General features: G+C 42.2%; 1 protein-coding gene across 1 annotated transcript; it reads right to left on the bottom strand.

The window, feature by feature from the left end:
* Positions 1-691: 691 nt before the first annotated feature.
* On the bottom strand, positions 692-6,334 carry LOC104910463 (secreted Ly-6/uPAR-related protein 1-like). The gene is made up of 3 exons (XM_010709351.3): positions 6,268-6,334; positions 2,810-2,929; positions 692-1,889 (listed from the first exon to the last, which is right to left on the bottom strand). The coding sequence occupies exons 1-3, from the start codon at positions 6,317-6,319 to the stop codon at positions 1,681-1,683; spliced, it is 381 nt and encodes a 126-aa protein (XP_010707653.1). The 5' UTR covers positions 6,320-6,334; the 3' UTR covers positions 692-1,680.
* Between the last annotated feature and the right edge of the window lie 12,533 nt (positions 6,335-18,867).

Below are 18,867 nucleotides of genomic sequence, written 5' to 3'. Positions count from 1 at the left end.
AAAGGCTTCCAGCTGTTCGTCCTGTGGCTTAGAACCAGCAGAGCATGAACAGATGAATATTGCTGTTAAATTTTGCACCTCTGACACATTGTGCTAAAGACTTGCCTAATATAGGAATGTATTACAAGTGCTCTGAGCTTTCTGCTCTATTTTCCACACTACATGCTTGATGCTTTGGCAACAGAGCTGCATCATCAGGGAAATCCCAGGAAGCAGGAGATTGTCAGTGCAGTGAGATGCAGGATGCTCATCACCAGCACCAGTGGCACAAGGAAGGCATTGGTCCCTACCCACAGCATCCTTGTTCACAGCCACCTACACTCCTTCTAGCACTGAGTTCAACTGTTTTCCACATGTTTCCTGCAAGACAAGGAAAAAAATCTCACTTCTCTCTGTGCATGCCCTACATAAGCATTCTGTAACCATTCATGGTCTTTTACCCTTCTACTGCCCTTCTCCCCCTCCTCTCCCACCAGCCTTTAATCTAGCTCTTGCAAGGAGTGTTTCTCTCCTCCTCTGTTTGACCTCTTCTTTAGCTCTCCCCCCTCCCTGGCACTTCTCTCCTTATCCAGACCTTGATGTGCAGAAAATTTTCCAAAGACATGGTGAGCACACAAGAAAGACACTGCAGGCTGAAAACTAGAGGATCCAACTTTATTCACTGGGTTCTCATCCAGAAAGCCCCCTTCTTACTCTTAGATTTTCCTAGATGATGTTTTTTTCCTAGATATCCACTGAGTGAAGCCACTGATTCTTCCCAAAGCTGAGGTCTGAATTAGTCATTACTTTTCCCTTCCTGTCATCCCTGCTGTGAAGGAATGGGGAAGGGCTGAGAAATAGGATACATTGCTAGGAACAGTCTGTGAAACATCTGGAAGAAGAAAGCTAGGCTCTGATTGCAATCTGAGCTCAGGCAAATGGCTGATGGCAGTTCGTTCTGCCCAAACTCTTTGATTTGCTTTTACTGGTTTAACTAGCCTCGAGTTCTTCATCCTGAACATCTTTTGAGCTTTTCAGAAATATGTCCCATCTCCATGCATGAAGACTGAGCCCTTCTGAACCCATTCCATATCTTATTCTGGACAAATTTAAGAGCCAGCTGCCTCCAATTGCATACTGCACTTTGTTGAGTACTGGGGAGGTTGCAACATCCATCTGGCTCAGGAGATAGTACCCAACGTGGAAAAAAAATAAAGCAAGATCCTGATGAAGAGTTGCTGGTATTTTGGGGATTTTGCATTAGGTTATTGTCACAGATGTACACTGTGTGGGAGCTGAGGAGATCCGTTGAGTCCAGTGTGAGTACAGCCCTTGCTCTTGCTGGTGTCACTCTCAAGCCCAATGTCACTGCCCAGTCCCTCATGCTACTCAGAGCCACCACTCTTTATCCACCTCTGCTCCCCAGTGAAGAAAGTTGCAAGATGAGATGTGGGTTCTGGGGAACAGAAGCAACCATAGGCGAAGAACATCTGTTTATATCAGCTGGAAAGTGGAAATTTGAGGATTTTAGTTCTGAATGCCCAAACTTTTCATTTGAATCCCATCGAATTCGCAGCACTGAAGATGGATGAAGACACACTTGAGTGAAGAAGTTTTCCCAGGGTATCTCAAAGTTCACAAGGTATCTTGGCAGAGAGAGGAGTAAGAATGCTTTGACTGGAGCACAGATACCCATCAACATCACAGAATACACTGGAGGAGCGTGCCAAAAACCATGGCCATCACACCCAGTGCTGCAGAGCTGCTTCTCTCCCCCTTGCTGCTGGTGTCGTCAGAGCAGAGGTCAGTGTAGCAGCATGATGTTGGTCTATTTGATCCTATCCCTTCATAGGTGACACACTCCTCTTCACAGCTTCTTGTGACGGTGATGTTGCCAAAAAACGGGTAACCTGGAATGGATGCATTGGAGAAGTAGAAGAGAGAGAACAAAATGGTGAAGGGAAGTGCTGGCTTTGAGCAACACTGCCTTTGTCCAATGGACAGAACTTGAAGGCACAGTGTTTATAGGTCAACAAAGACAAATAAAGGGGGGACCATCTTTAATACTTGTGCCTGTAATCCAAACTGCTCTTTGAAGGAGCAGGTCCCCTGGTTTTCCCTGCTGCCTCCCACTCTCCTTTCTGTTCCTTCCAAATTTATTCTAGTGCAAACAAATAACACAAGTTTCTGCATGTTTTCTTCAGGTGGGTTGCTCCTGCAATAGTTTTGCATAGTAAATGGAAATGTCAAGAAGCACTGGTATAATACTAGCATGCTGAAGTTGTTTTTTCCCACTGGTGCTAAGTGAGAATGTCTGCAAACAAGGAGTCCTTGTGCTTCTGCAATATGTTTTCACACATCTGACATTTCAGGATCTGTAATGCATAGGGGTAGGAAAGGCATAACAGAGTAAGTGGATTGAGTCCTGTGTGCTTCACTATGAAACTCTGAGTTCAGTGGACTTTTCTCCTGCTTACCCTGGATAAACCCACGTGGGTTCTTGCAGAGAAGTAAAGAATAACCCAGTCTGGGGAGAGGGAAGCATGGAGGAAGTTTGTAAGATTATTTGGTTCACAAAGGACTCATCTTGCTCCAAGATATTGGATATTGGATGCAGTGGATATCAGGAAAAATTTCTTCCAGAAGGAGTGGTAAGGTAGTGGAACAGGGTGCCCAGGGAAGTGGTGGAGTTGCTGTTCCTGGGGGTGTTCAAGAAATGTGGACATGTGGCACAGAGGGACATGGTTTAGTAAACATGGTGTGGATGGGTAGGACTAGGCTTGATGACCTTAGTGTTCTAGCACCACTCAAAGAAAACAATGAGACTTACCTAAGTCTACAGAGTGCAGAGTTGTTGTGCACACCTTGGCTCTCGGGGGACATTCTGTGGGTGTTCTGCACTTGGAAATGTCCATTGGCTCCTTGCATGTGTAGCATTGCAAGGACTGGGCTGCAGAGGGGAACAAAACATTTTTGAGTTGGTCACAGAAGCAAAGACAGCAAGTCTATTGTAGAGAATGTGTTATGGTAACTGCTTCATCCCCCCACTCAAGATGCACAGACCCTGGAAACAACACACAGCTGGAGGCAGTGGCAAAACTTGGGTAGGTCAAGGGCAAAGACCAAATCCCAACATCCAAGGATGAGGTTGATACTGCAGAGAATTGGGCATTATCACTGCTTCTTTGGCTCAGCAGCCTGAAAAGAGCAGATCTATAGGGAACTTCTGCTTGAGCAGCTTTAATAAAAATCCTTGGAGGGGTTTGGCCCATCAGCCGTTCAGGGACCAATCCATGGCTGTGACTGTTCACGTGCATTACAGCATGGTAGTTTGCTGTTGTTCTACAGACTCAAAGAATAAGGTAGTATCATTTCCTTAAAATGAATCAAATTTTAGATTTAGGGAACTGATCTGGCCTGAATTGGGACACTTTTGTGCATCCTGTGTAAGATGTGCTACAATACAGAGAGTGAAATAGCTCCTTCTGCTTAGAGCAGCATTCATCTGTAGTTTCTTCATCCACAAAGATAGTCACTGAAGTTGTACTTTCAGGGCTCCATTCTCCTTATTTAGAGGGTTTTCTGAACAGCTTATTAACCGAAAGTAGAATTTAAATTTCAGAGCTGTAACAGAGATCCTAAGGGTTGAATGTAGCCTAAAAACTCATTCAGGGGCTGCTGCTGTTTTTTTTGAAAGAGGTGATGCTACAAAGCGCTGGATGTCGACACAGGGACTCCTTTACATATGCAAGCCTTGATCACAGCAGTTGCTCAAAAGTCTTGCTACTAGACCTGTCCATTCACAGCCAAAAGATACTGAGTATGCATATTTTTCGGAGTCATGCTGGTGTGACTTCACATCAGAAAACAGCCCACTTTGATGTTTTCTGTGCTACGCATCTTCCAGCAATGCAGCAGCTGATGAACCACGCAAATGTATCCACTGCCATCTATTGATAAAACAGCAGAAAGATGATGTATTCTTGCCACTAGTTCTGCTTTAAAGAGAAACTCCTGGGACTATGCGATAAGGATAAGTATTTTTGAAGGCAGTTGCTTGAACAGCCAGTGACAAAATGGATTTCCAGGGCATCTGTTTCTCTTCGCACAACTTTCAAAAAACTCAGCCGTGCAACAAAACCTTCCTGATGCAAAATTTTCTCTATCCTCTTTGCAAAGATAGAAATAACTTTTTAGCTTGAGTTTACCCAATTTGAGGATTTTTGAGGATAGCTTTGGAATGATCCACAAGAGAATTTTTTTTAAAGCGTATTTTTGATATCTTAACATGTTGTGCACGTGGGAGAAAAATCAGAAAGTTTTTAACCTTGCAAATACAAGGATGATTTTGGGTGTGAAGGACCAGCTTGTGTATGGGTGTATACGTGGAGCAGTGCCAGTTCAAATCATCTGAGGAACTGGTCTGTGATATTTGGGTCGAACTGATTTCCAAACCTCACCATTTTGGATGGTGGACAGTACTGTATCATGTTTTCTGGAGGAATTAATTCCAGTTAAGAGCAGATTTAAGTGAGAAAACCATCATCCCTCTGCCACTTATTATTTCAGTGAGTCTATGTGGGGGCATTTCTTTTGTGGGAAGATTGTAGTAGAAGAGGAAAGTCCAGAATTGTCAGGACAAGAGCAGAAGAGATGAACTGAACATTGAGGAGAGTGCTATGTCCTGACCCAAGGCAAATAACCATTGTCCATCATTGTCCAATGACACTTTCTACCTCTTTGTTTTAAAATTCTGGAAGGTTAGTAATTTATCCTGGGCCATGTACAAGCATGTTCAAAGTACAGATTCATATATTCTAAAGAAACAAACACTAATTTCTGCATTACCTCATGTGCTTCAAGACTTGTAATATCTCAAAGCTTGTGTAAATCTTAAAATTTAATGAACACTTCTTTCATTAAACCAATACAACGCATGAAATACAGAAAAGTAATCAGTTATAGACACAAGTCAAATAGATCCACTTGTTACAGGCATATTCCTGAGCTGCAAGTGCTGTCTAACCCAGTTGCTTCCCACTACATCATCACAGAAAAGCCACATCTGCCTCAGCCTCAACTATAAAGCAAAGGGTGTTGATGCTACTCTGCCCCTGTAAATTTCTTCAAGACCAGTGGATGAAAACCTTCCCTGCCAGCTCCTTAGCAATGCCATTAAACCCAGAACAAGTCTGGATGGAAGCAGAAGTGTAATATACCATCTGTGAAGAGTCTTGAAAGGAGAAACAAAACAAACTAAAAAAAACCCCATACATGTACTGAAATGTAATAAATTACAGTAACTGTATACAAATATCTGTACCTTTCTTGATTCAGCTCTATGGTGTGTTGTTCAACCCAGAGCATGTAAGGAAATGAATTCAACCAGATTTGGGTTTGCTTCAGAGATATAGGGAAGGAAGAATGAGGATAAAAGGAATAAACAGTACAATGCAGCTTGAGGACAAGACTCAACACTTCTCTGCATAATGTTTGCAAAGTGTATGCCTTCCAGCATCTTCACCGGCAGACCTGTGGATGATCTTCATGTAGTAATGCCCACATGGCATTGAGAGTGTTCAACTCCTACCCAGGCTGCTTTTCCTTTGAGATCTGTCAGAGTCCCATAAAGCTGCCTAAGGATTTCTGGTGACCATGGGATAGAGGATGAAAGCCACAATGTTTGTGTCTCTCTAAGAATGATCCATTTAACAAGAAATGGAGATATTTGCAGTAGATCACAGAGAGGGAGAGAGGACAACAATAACTGGACTCTACAACCAGCTTGGCCGAGACTCTGATCCATTAGAGTCCATACCCAGACAGACCCAAAGGAATTTCCTATCTCTACCTATCGCCTAATATCTTGAAATTACTTTAAAGACTGAAATCTATTGGTTTCATTATCTTCACAAAGTTCCTGGAGTTATTTGTCATACTCTCACCCATTTCTGTCTTGATGTCTAAAGACCTCACCTGCACTTGTGCTGCCCTGTACCACGTGTTCTTCACCCCTTAGCCTTACAAAAACTAATGTCAGTCCCCTCCACCCTGAGATCCAGTGTGAATGGGAATGGGAGACTCATAGGTCTGCTCTCTGCTCTCTATGAGAGGCATCACAGTTCTCCCCAGCAGGAATGAATATCCCTTTTCCTCTATCTGTTAATATTCTCAAATACATTAAAACATCATTTGTTCTATCAGGTCTTTCTGAATTGCTGCCTTTCCCCTCCCCTCCCAGGCATTTCCCAGAGGGTCCCCATAGTGTCAAGAATGCAGCAGTCTTACCCAACTCTATGCATGCCAGGCCAAGCAGCAGCCCCACCAGAGGCATCTTCATGCTGAGAGTAGATCCGTGCAACTAGGGCAGTAAAGTTGAGCTGCTCCTGGGTAGCTTTATATCTCTTTCCACCCTCCACCTCCTCTTGATCCTGTGGGCGGATTCCCCTGGGTTTAACAGCGGGGAAGCCCAGCTCCAGCCTGGATTGGGATTTGCAAAGGAATGAGTTCCTGGAGAAGGTGACATCACCGTGATGAGCAGACTCCAACTATACCTCATCTCCTCTTCAGGCTTATGACCTGAGGCTGGTCCCATGGAAAAGCAAAAACAGCCTGCACTGCAAAGGTGCTTCGATAGGGAATGCGACAGGGTATGTTTGTTCCTTCAAGTCTGGCTCTGTGAGCTGAGATCCAGATTGTGTCATGCATGTTGAGTTGGGCAACATCAGGCAAGATGCAAGTGGCAGCAGGTTGGGCTTCCACCTGTGTTGGCTCAGCATCCCCAAAATTTGTGCCATGTTTTCATGCCTACTGCTCCCTGGGCTGGCGCGCAGGAATCTGGTGTGGTTGCATTTGCACAAAGCATGTCTATTTTCCCAAATACTGTGCAAAAACAACTCAGCTTCTGTCTCCCAAAGGCTTAGTTATGAATTGAGCCATAGTTCTTAGTTGCTGGGCATGGGAGTTACTGAAAGGCAGTGGAGGAGAGCACATTATGTGGAGCCTCCAACTCTGGGGTTTGGATACATCATATTGTTTCAGGTCCTGAGTTATCTTGACAGAGTAGGGAGCAAAGCCCAAGATATAAACTGTTTAGCAAGTTCTATTCTGAAGATGAGAAATAAACACAACATGGAGAACTGGACAATATTCCTACCTTCCATCCCTTCCCGGAAGGAACATTTCCCTTTAATGCATTTCAAGGCAAACTTTTCAAACATAATTTTTCCAAATCTTATACAGTATCTGTGGAAAGGGATTAAAAAGTTTGTGGTTAGGGAGAAAACGCCAATAGCATTTTTGCATTCTGTGGGAAAAATGCACTTTTTGTTGGTTTTGTTGTGATCCAGTGTGGAAAACCCCACCATTATGCAATTTCCCATAAAAGAGCTGAATAAGTTACAGTATGAAAATTTGTAATTCACTGTGAAGCACTCAGAGACTTCAGGGATGGGAGACAAGGTGAGCACACAGGTTGATTTCTTGGCCATGGGACCACTGTGATGATGCACATTGGTATTCTCACTATTTTATACCTCATTTGGGACTGATTTTCTTTTTTTTTTTTTTTTTTTTTTTTGGATGGAGGAGATGGGGGGAAAGCACTGCTCCTCTTAGAGTTCACAGTAACTTGAGAAGCATTGCGAATGGAAATTTCCACAGTCACAGATAACACAAAGATGATCAAACAGCAGGATTGGTACTGTGCCATGGGAAAGGGAGAGAAGGACATGTACCTTAATGCTTGCTTACCAGTTGTTAAGACTGAAAACCATCATTTGTCTCTATTTTATCTTGCTATGCCATCAGAGACCAGGTATATATCTACCACAACAAAAATACCAACACCATCGCAAACATATTCATGGAGCATGTAGAAAAATTTCAACAAGGCCAAGTGCAGGGTGCTGCACTTGGGTCGGGGCAATCCCACAGAATTTATACAAACTGCGGGAAGATCATCTTGAGAGCAGCCCGGCAGAGAAGGACTTGGGGGTTTTGGTGAACGAGAAGCTGGACATGAGCCAACAGTGTGTGCTTGCAGCCCAGAAGGCCAACTGTGTTCTGGGCTGCATTAAAAAAGAGGTGGCCAGCAGGGAGAGGGAGGTGATTGTCCTTCTCTATTTGGCTCTTTTGAGGCCCCATCTCAAGTACTGTGTCCAGGCCTGGGGTCTCCAGTACAGGAAAGGCATGGAGCTCTTAGAGCAGGTCCAGAGGAGGGCCACTAAGATGATCAGAGGGCTGGAACACTTATCCTATGAGGAAAGGTTGAGGGAACTGGACTTGTTTAGCTTGGATAAGGTTCTGGTGAGACCCCGTTGTGGCCTTCCAGTATTTGAAAGCATACACAGGAGGGAGAACGGCTGTTTATGAGGGTGGATAGTGATAGGACAAAGAGAATAGTTTTAAACTGAGACAGGGGATGTTTAGATTAGATATTAGGAGGAAGTTTTTCACACAGAGGGTGGTGACAAACTGGAACAGGTTGCCCAAGGAGGTTGTGGATGCCCCATCCCTGGAGGTATTCAAGACCAGGCTGGATGTGGCTCTGGGCAGCCTGGTCTGGTGGTTGGCAACCCTGCACATAGCAGGGGGTTGAAACTAGATGATCACTGTGGTCTTTTTCAACCCAGGCCATTCTATGATTCCATGATTCCATGATTCTATGATTCTATGATTCTATGATTCTATGATTCTGTGAAAAGATTCTGTTCAGTGAAAGCCACTGTACCTGTTTGAATCCAGATCCTCTCTTGTAACTGGGCAGTGTAAGGCACATTTGAACAAGATCTTAGTTAACATTCAGGAAATTGGAAAAGGTCCAATATTGTAAGTATTCTAAGTAGTCATTTCTCAGTAGGTAAGCACAATGGGCTGGAGGATCTGCTATTCAAAATTCTATGAGGCTTCAAAACAGACTATGTGTGCATTGGTGAAATGTGCTTGAAAGGCGTTGCATACAGAGCCTTGGAATAAATCAGCATGGTTGAACAAGTAGTGATGCAAAAGGGAGGTTAAATGTGCATGTCCAGCTTGGTAGAAGTTGTCCATTCCTGCAGTGTTCAGATATGGGATACATCAGCATGCTATGATTGTTTGCCACAGGCCTGTGCAAAATTACTTAACATTGTCTAAGAGCTCAGAAGGGTTTGAGATCTGGCCATAAGGCAGAACATCAGGAAACTATTGGAGCAGGGGCTGTTAAAACTTCTGCAGACTATGCAGGACACAAATTTCAGAGAGAGAAAAGCTGGGAATCTGCTAGTAAAAATATCAGGGAAAGGGATCACCAACAAATATTAGATGATCTGAAGATAGCTGGGACCCCTAGGTGAAACAGAGCACTGAGAAAAATGACAAGATGGAAGGGAAGGGAAGGGAACGGAAGGGAAGGGAAGGGAAGGAAAAGGAAAAGGAAAAGGAAAAGGAAAAGGAAAAGGAAAAGGAAAAGGAAAAGGAAAAGGAAAAGGAAAAGGAAAAGGAAAAGGAAAAGGAAAAGGAAAAGGAAAAGGAAAAGGAGCCCAAACCATAATCTCGAGTCACACATCAGTCTGTGAGGGAGGCTGATTCTTGAAGTGCTGACAACTTCACATGGAATTTTATTGCTCTATTTCATGATAGAAAAAAAAAATGGAGATGGGAAACAATGGCATAACTGGGACAGCTGTGAGAGATGACATTGGAAAATACTGGCCCTCTTTATCCCAGGAGATCAGAGTTTTAAAGAGACACAATTTATCCATAAATGAATTGAATGAAGATAGCAGAATTTCAGAAGGAAAGGTTTTCATGATAAAACATCTAGAGCTGAGTGAAGACTAGCATGAGTTAAATGCACCAGTACAACATGCTGGGAGCCACTCAACTCTGAAGCTCTGCAGGAAAGAGCCTCTGTGTCCTTGAGTCCACCAGGTAGTACATGAGGTATGAACATGCCCTTGCCACAAAAAAAGGCTAATTGTGTTCTGGACTGTGTTAGTCAGGGCATAGTCAACAGGTCTAGGGAAGTGATCCTTCCATTCTGTTAAACACTGGTGAGGCAAACACTGGAGTATTGGGTCCATTTCTGGATCCCACAGTACAAGATAGACATTAATAGACACAAGATAGACTCCAGGGGAGGGCCACCAAAATGCTGAAGTGACTTCGAGCATCTGTCCTGTGAGGAGAAGCTGAGAGAATGGGACTTTTCTTCCTAGAGAAAATAAGGTTCTAAGGAATCTCATCAATATCTTTACATATTTTAGTGGAGGTTGTAATGAGGACAAAGCCAGGATCTTGTCAGTGGTGCCCAAGAGGAAATGAGCACCAACTGCAACATAGGAGATTCCATCTAAACATCAGGAAGCACTTCTTTACTATACATATGACTCAACACTTGCACAAGTTGCTCAGTGAGATTGTGGAGTCTTCTTGGAAATCTTAAAAATCTACCTGGGCATGATCCTTGTCAAACAGCTCAGGGTGTCCTTGCTCAAGCAAGGGTTGGATCCAATGGACCCAGAGGTCCCTTCCAACCTCAACCATTCTGTGAGTCTGTGGTTCTATGAAATTGGGCTGGAAATCAGAAGTACAAAGAATAATATCCCTTATAAAGCAAAGACAGGGTAAAAATCATGGTACTGAAACAGGTTGCCAAGAGGAGTTGTGGATGTCCCATCCCTGGAGATGTTCAAGGCCAGGTTGGATGGCGCCCGGGGCAGCCTGATCTGATGGATGACAACTCTGTTCATGGCAGGGAGTTGGAACTAGATGATCTGTAAGGTCCTTTCCAACCCAGTGACTATGATTCCATGGTATTGTAGCCTTGGCATTGGTCTGCCTGATGTCAATGTCTTTTTTGGGAACTGCTTATCAGGATGGAGTCTGCCATCAGGTTTCCAGATATCATGGTGATGGCAGGAATGTAGGAAAATATAGAGATTAGTGAATAGTGTGTTGAGTCATCTTCAGTTCAGCTTCTGTTATTCAGAGAGGGCAGATTTTTGCTAGGTACCATTTGGATGACTGTGTCTATGGGCTCTATTATCATAATCTGTGATTCAACAGTGGGAAAGTATGCTGTCCCTGATCATGTCTGCAGTGATGCTCAATGATGTGTTCGGTTAATCAAAGCTCTCACCTCCCAAGGGTGTGCACTAATAACAAGACTATAGGCTTGTTTGGGTGGAGTTGCTCTCCACCCTCCTTATGAAACTGGTCTACTGGATGGAAAGGAATGTAGATTTCATTGGGCTGGAGAAGGGTGAAAGTGTGAGCGTGACACAATTAGCACCCTTCCCTTAGGAGCTCTTTAGATCTTTCTTACTGGAATGGTTTGATATAAAACACAGGTGTCTCCACATAGGGGAGTATCAAAGAGATATCCAGAGTCCCAGCGCTGACTCAGTTAATGTGTGAGGAACTTAAACCTCTCTCTTCCCATATGTGTACTTTGTTTTGGTGATTTGAAAACTTCATCTGGAGATGTGAGACAGGAAATTGTACTTCTTCAAAAATAGAAAAGGAAATTATAGTCACGTTTCCCAAGTTGTACGTTCTGTGTCTTCAGCGCACTAACCTCTAGGCTAAAAATCAGGTGCACTTGTGGAGATGGAAGGAAATCCTCCACTCCCATTGAGTTCTTAGAGAAGGAAATGATGTCTCTCAGTCCTCTGAGAGAAAATGAGGAGTCTAGCAATGTGGACTCTGTACCTGCAGGTCCCTCTGTTCCCAGCTTCAAGGATGAATATAATCCCTTCAGACATTATCTTGCCAGCTGTGTTTCATCAACCCTAGGAACAGAAGTCTTCCAGGTATTTACAGAGGGCACGCAAAATGCCCAACACATGGCCCTGGGTTGCAGATTGTAGATATTCATCCTTTGGGAAGACAGGCATTGTGGGGTTCCTTTAACCTCTATCATTTCTACCATGGACTCAAGTACTTCCTAAATATATGTATCACTTGATGTACTCCCTGTCCCTGCTATGTCCTGAACCCACTGGATCTGTTCCAGATGGTACCCAGCCACACTGTGAAACACAGTGTGGGCCAAAGATTTTTTCTGGTATAATTCTACCATTCTGGTTGTGGGGATAAGACAGTTTAGCTATGTGGTATGAGCTGTGCCAGATGTTCTCAGAATCACAGGATGAATCTTTGCTCATTTTAAAGACTGACATAGACATAGCATGTATGTCACCTCAAATGAAAGTCTCCTGTGATTGTCGTTACACTGTGATTCCCCTGTCTGATGGTTGGTCCTAAGAATATGTGAAAGTCTTTGAGATGTGAACCAGAAGTACATGTTATGACAGGTGAGAGGACTTTGTGAATATGTGATTTTCCATCTATAAGTTGGGTAATTTAAAGCCAAGGCTGAAAGGTGCTGGGAGTACTCTCGGGAGCTGTTGTTGGCTTGGAGTCTCCAATGTCTTGATCTACTCTTTGATCCACTGATTGCACTGTCAGTCTTTGAGCAACACCCTGCAGCAGCTTAGGAGCAGACAACATGCAATAAATGGCCAGAATCAAGGGACTGGCATCTCCTTTCCTTTAGCAGGAACATTTTCCCTCTTGATTCTCCCTCTTAATTTAAGATGTTGTTTACTTTTGACAAAACTGGGGACTGGTAATGAGTCTGCAACTGATCACTCAGTCCACATCACTTTGTCACCACTTCACTGTCAGTACCTTTCACTGATTGAATTGACAACCATGTTATCAGCAAGCCTGTTCTTCAGGCTTTTGCTCGTGTTAATAGCGAAGTCTATCATCAGATACAGGCCTAAATGCCTTATCATGAGCTAGTCTAAATAAAAGCCTTGATAAATATTGAGAACAGCTTACTATGCATGTCACCAAAGGCATCCACTGTGATAGCTGGAATAATATTGCAAAGAAACTACTCACTGTCATTGGGATATGTGTGATCAGAGACATCTCCACAGGGATCAAAGCTGTGGGAGTACCAATTAACAGAAAAAGCAGAAGACCATAACCTTTGAAAATGTTCATGGTAGCAAACATATTGAAGTAAGTCACAAATCCTGAGTTAGGGACATCTGATCTATATTCTTCTATAGCTTTAGCAGGGGGGTTGGAACTGAGTGATCTTAAAGGTCTCTTCCAACCCAACCAGTCAATGATTCTATTCTATGATTCTTTATATGTCTCTAGAATGAATCACCATAAACATATTTATTTTTGCAGCCTAGTAGTGCACTATTATTCATATCTGCTCCAGACAATTGCCTCACCAAAACAAATGAATGACATTCTGGATTACCTGCTTGCTTTCACTGCCACTGAAAGGCACCTGCTGAAATTGTGGACCAGCTGACCTGGAATGAAAGTGTGCATCTTACCAGCTGCATCCAACTCCAGTGATAATGGAAGTGACAAAGTAAGACATCCCCAGAAGACATCACTATTTATGATGAGAAGCTGAGTGGCCAGTGGAAGCAAAAACTGCTGTGTACAAAACCCTCAGAATGAGTTTGAAAAGGACATGGACAAGAATATCTCACAACAGCAGCTTATTCCAGACATCTATGAGATTACACTCGAGATGCTCACAGGGAGCTACATTGGCTCAGACACTTTCATTGGACTGTACTTTTCTGGAAGATGTCAACATCTTGACATCTAAAACAGAGCTATTCCTGAGGATGTGGGTGGCTGTAAGCATTGTTGTCTCATACACCTTATTATGTAGGATTTCAAGATTATTCTGCAGATAAGTAGTAATAACAACTCTTGTTATGCTGTTGAAAAATTCCACCAGCCTTTTTCTGTTTACATTCCCATCCTTGCTCTTGGGTAGGACTGCACTAGGTAGATGACTGATAGAGGAAGCTTGTTGTGGGCTCTGCATACACTCAGGCTACAGGTCTGGAACTGGTACTTCACTTTCTCAACCACTAGAAAGATTTTCCACAAACAACAAATTTTCTTTTGTGCAATATTATTTATTAGGGACTTCATGACTGTGTTCTAAGTATACGCCTTCCTTTCTCCCTAACGTTGAGACATTGTTAAGCTGAATAGAATGCACAATTGTATGAATCCTGCTAGATATCTGTTGGATATTTTTCTGAAGAGGCTACTTGCATAACTACTTTGGAAGAAAAGTGAGTTGATAATGTCAAAAATGGAGGTGTATTTTTATTTGCCTAGATAACAGTGATTGAATATTGTTATGGAATAGGTTGGGTGGAGCTTCAGCAAGACTTCTATGCAAAGATGAACATAAAGCAATTACAAACTACGCATAGGCCAGCTGCAAATCACACCCTGGGTTGCAGTACACCTGCAGCATAATAAATCTGTAGTGATTTTATTATAGAAGGTCAGCTATTAAAATCTGTCAGCTTGGTCATGAGTGCTCCTGGAGAAGCAGGATGAGAATGGGGCTAGCGCATGACATCCAGTATTCTCAGTAATTAGTATTCTCTTCCCTGCCATCACACTTAATGAAGAATGAATACCTTTCATATTTGGCTTCAAATGACAGCTGCAGAAGACAACATTTCTCAAATGGGTCTTAGTCATTAAAATTTCTTTGCCATCTCTGTTTCTGAGTGAGTGTCTTGAACAAGAGGACATTCTAACTCAAACAGGAGAAAGAACTACCATCCTCACACAGATTGTGCCAATCATTCCTAGTAGGAGCAATCTCTCAGGCTCTTTCCTCAATTACTGGTGGTTTCCAATGGAAAAGATCAATAGTATCTCTTTTTCCTCCTCTACATATGTTGCTTCTGGGCATCTTGTGTTTCCAGAGCTAACCTGTTCAAATTCATTTCAGTCTCATCTGATTTCAACTCCATTTACCTACCTACAAAAGATCAATTATCTCTTACATTAGTCCTCCATATGTCCTCTCCTTGAAGAGCTGTTTTTTGAGATTGCATACTCTGATGGTTAAACTAAGGAGTCTAAGTGCACTTGGAACAACATTGTCCTCCAATCCAGCTCAGTGTTGGATTTATTTCGTTTAAGCTAAACATATACTGCAGATAAACATTATTATAAGGTGGCTAGAGGAAGGATGAGTGAGCAACAAGCTGGAAGATGCACTTGTGAGACATGAAGCCAGTGGTTCCCTACCAATAAAAATTCAGAGGCGTGTCTAGAAATTGTTTTCCTATCAAAGAGGAAAAGTGAGGAATAAGTAACTACAGGAAAATAGCTGTGGGCTGAGAAGAGTGAATAACCATGAAGATTATTCTGGGAAGAAGGGATAAACCTAAAAAGAATGGAAAGAAAGACTAAGCATGAGACACAATGACATGATAGAAAGTGAGAAACATATGAAGTGAAAATTTGCAGAAGTCAAAATGACTTAAGTGTCAGGAAGGACATTATAACATTAAAATTCTTTAGCCCTTACACCGGGAGAAAAAAGAAAGCAGTGAAGATATAATAAGATGAAAACTGAGTATTAAATTAAACCATTTATTTAATATGGAAAGATTTTGACTTTAGGAGTAATGGCAGCATACAGATATCCAGAAATAGAAATAACCACATCTAGGGTAGAATGAAAGAGTTTAGTATGTTCAAGTTCAAGGAAAGTGAGATAGAATATTTCCCACACTAGAACACTTAGACTGAATACTGACAAAGAGTTACAGGTTATCTCTCAAATACTGTTCATAAATTGATCAGGTTCAAGACATCTTGGTGTCACATTATCACAATTTACTATCCAAGTGAAAGAGAGAAGGGGAAAAATACACTACACAGTCATTTGTCTGACATCAATAACATACTAGGATCAAGAGTAATTTTTGAAAGAGAGGGAAAATGTGGAAAGACAGGAAAATGGGGCACATGACCACTCTCTTGATTTCACATTGGTAGGCATGATGTATAAGAATTCAGCAACATGATATTGCAATATCACCTGAAAATATTTATTAAAATGGAAAAAGTGGAAATTAGCTCAATATGAACAGGGTGAGACCTTTTTGAAGGATTAGAAGTGGGGGGTTGAAATTTTTTTATGTATTGAAAGAAGGATTTCAGTCTAGAGGAGAACAGTAGTGCAGTTCCTCTTGATATGGTCTTGGAGTATTCCTGTTTAATATTTTCTGTAAGAATCTTGAAAGAGGCTATATCATGGAATCATAGTCTTATAGAATGGTTTAGGTTGGGAGGGACCCATTAAGATCATCTAGTTTCAACCCGCATGCCGTGGATATTGACATCTTACATTAAATCAGGTTGCTCAAACTGCATCTAACTCAACTTTGAACACTTCCTACGATAGGGCATCCACATTTTTGGACAACTCGTATCACCACATCAGTCATGAAAAATTTATTTCTTACATCCCATCTATATCTATTCTCAGTTTAGAATTATTACCCTTTGTCCTGTCATGATAGAATCTGAAAAAAAAAATTTCATCTTTCTTAAATAGCATTTATATTGAATGGGTGCAGTAAGGTCCCCTTGGGACCCTCTTTTCTCCAGGTTGTACAATCCCAGATCTCTTAAACTTTTCTTCATAGGAGAGATGTTCCAGTTCTTTGATCATTTTCATGATCCACCTCTTGACCAGCCATAATAAGTCCATGTCTTTCTTTACGTGGGGACCCCAGGACTGAATTCAGTACTCCAGATAATGTCTCATGAGAGCAGAGTAAAAGGGAAGAACCCTTAGACCTGCTAGCTACACTTCTTTTGATGTAACTCATGGTATGGTTGGCTTCCTGGGATGCAAGGACACATTGCTAACTCATATCCAATTTTTAATCCACCAACATCCCCAACTCCCCTGCAAGGCTGCTTGATAACATTAATCACATTTGCTGATGTCATAAATTGGTGATGCATCAGCTGTGCAGAGAAGGATCAGGACAGCAAAAATAACCAAGTTGATTAGGATTTAAGTCATAATAAGGGTAACAAGAACATACTGTACTAATAATTTATACCATAGAAGGTGACCTTCTAATCTAAATGATTGGACAGATGGAAGACGTGAATAGTTGTTGGTCACAGGTTGTGTGTAATTCACACATCCAGTGAAACATGAAGAGGGTTGCCACATTCAGGGTCTGTGCCATTGGGCACAGTACAGTGCTATGGTCATTGTGAAAGGCATTGTGAAAGGCACAAGACCACACTTGCAGCACTGGGCGCATTTCTCATTACTTCTGTGGAAGGGAACTGGAGTCCCATACAGAAGCACATATGAAGATAGGAATGAAATGTACATCAGGTTAAAATAGATGTACTTTTTTTCATCACAGGGAGAGAAGATTGCCAAGTCCAGATATACTGAACAAGAGGCAATTCAGAAGGGAAGACCTATGTGATACAAGAAAAACAGTGGCACTGGGTGGGTGGGATCTGACCAGAAAAAAAAATATCATGGTTAGAAATGAGAAGTGTGTTCACTATCAGTGAATCTGCCCTCTACTAGCAGATGGGGAAAGGCCAGTACAATACATGTGCATGTGACCAGTAAATTCTCATAGAGACACAGATGGAAGATCTGGTGTGGACTAAAAGGAGAAATGATCTTTCCAGACACTTGAGCACAGTGGCTCTATGTCCTTCCCAGCATGGGATTTCTAGCGTTTTAGGCAAACAATCACCCTCTAGAGCCTTCAATAATTATCTGTTCAGTGAGCCTAATGGTACTTCCCTTTCACAAAGATGTTGGACAGATGCACCATTTACTACTTTACATGGGCAAATATCTCCCATATCTAGAAATTAGAGTGCATGCACAGAAACAGTGCTCAGCTCTGGGCATAGGTGAAGTGAGATTTTCCAGAGGCCAAAGCCTGTTTTGTTTATGTATGCCAGTGCCTTGGTAATCCAAGCGGGAGGTATGTAGAGTGGTGATGAAGAAAGAAGCAACCAAGTATCATCTCTGTTGAGCTGTAGACACAGCTAAGTAGTTTTGAAAGCCATTCCATGTGAGACACCCACTCTTCACTTCTGCTCAAAGTATTGACAAACCTAATGTTCACCTTGACTAGATACTAGATGACTAGGTGAGGCGTCTTTCCTCTTAGGCTTTTCTTGGACAGGCAGTCCCATTATGTGAAATAGACAAACACAATCATCTTAGGAGGGTGTTTGCATGATCACTTTATCTATATCTTTGGTTATCTAGAGGATGATCTCTGCTTCTTACCCCACCATTCAGGAGTAAAGAAGAAACTCTGTATTCTACCTCAATTTTAGGACTTTGAGCTTATTTACATCAACACCTTAATCCCAAAGCCAGAAGCATGGAAGCAAATGTTTCAAGGTAATTTCTGTGATGTTAAGCTGTCCACTGTTTTTTATTTCAGGATGAGTCATGAGGGTGGTGATGACAGGAAATTTGCTGTGAAGTACCCACACAGTTCTGTAGATTGGCTTCCCGTTTAGGTCTGCAACACTCTTTGCATTTTGGGACTATCTGCAGGAAGAATGGTGAAATATGTGCAGAAAAATAGCAAGCTGTTCTGTTCTACATTTGGGGGATAAACATCCATCCCAGACTGCAGGTCATCTATTTCTGTTCTTTACTTCGTTTTTACTCGCTACAGAATGGTCTCTGGAGATGAGTCACTTCTCCAAAAAGAAGTTATTGGAAATCAAGGGTATACAGTGTCCCTCGTGGTTGCTTCCCTCTACTCAAGAGACGTATAATGTTGGAAGCCAACTTTCATAGGTAAACAAGTTGATGCAGTCTGGGTAATAGCTATGCTTGCTGAACAAGAAGAACACAAATACGCGGCTCTGGATCTGTGAACCTTGCATGGACAAATGAAAGACATGACTATTTTGGCAGCCTTGTCTGGGGCTGAGGTGCTGACTGACTGAAGGCACTTTCTCAAGGATTTAGATAGGTCTAGGCTGGAAGAGAACAGTTCAATCTGAGAACTTCTGGAT

The sequence above is a fragment of the Meleagris gallopavo genome, chromosome 3, assembly GCF_905368555.1.
Source record: "Meleagris gallopavo chromosome 3, MGAL_WU_HG_1.1, whole genome shotgun sequence".
Classification (NCBI taxonomy): Eukaryota; Metazoa; Chordata; class Aves; order Galliformes; family Phasianidae; genus Meleagris; species Meleagris gallopavo.
The sequence above is the reverse complement of the archived record's forward strand: the minus strand, read 5'-3'. Positions and strand labels throughout refer to the sequence as shown.

What these genes read in the sequence shown, in the direction of transcription:
- LOC104910463 (XM_010709351.3), bottom strand. Translation starts at nt 6,319, where the DNA reads ATGAAGATGCCTCTGGTGGGGCTGCTGCTTGGCCTGGCATGCATAGAG. An exon ending in CCTGGCATGCATAGAGTTGG is followed by an intron (nt 2,930 to 6,267) that starts GTAAGACTGCTG and finishes TCCCCTCTGCAG; the next exon opens with CCCAGTCCTTGCAATGCTAC. An exon ending in TCTGCACTCTGTAGACTTAG is followed by an intron (nt 1,890 to 2,809) that starts GTAAGTCTCATT and finishes CATCCATTCCAG; the next exon opens with GTTACCCGTTTTTTGGCAAC.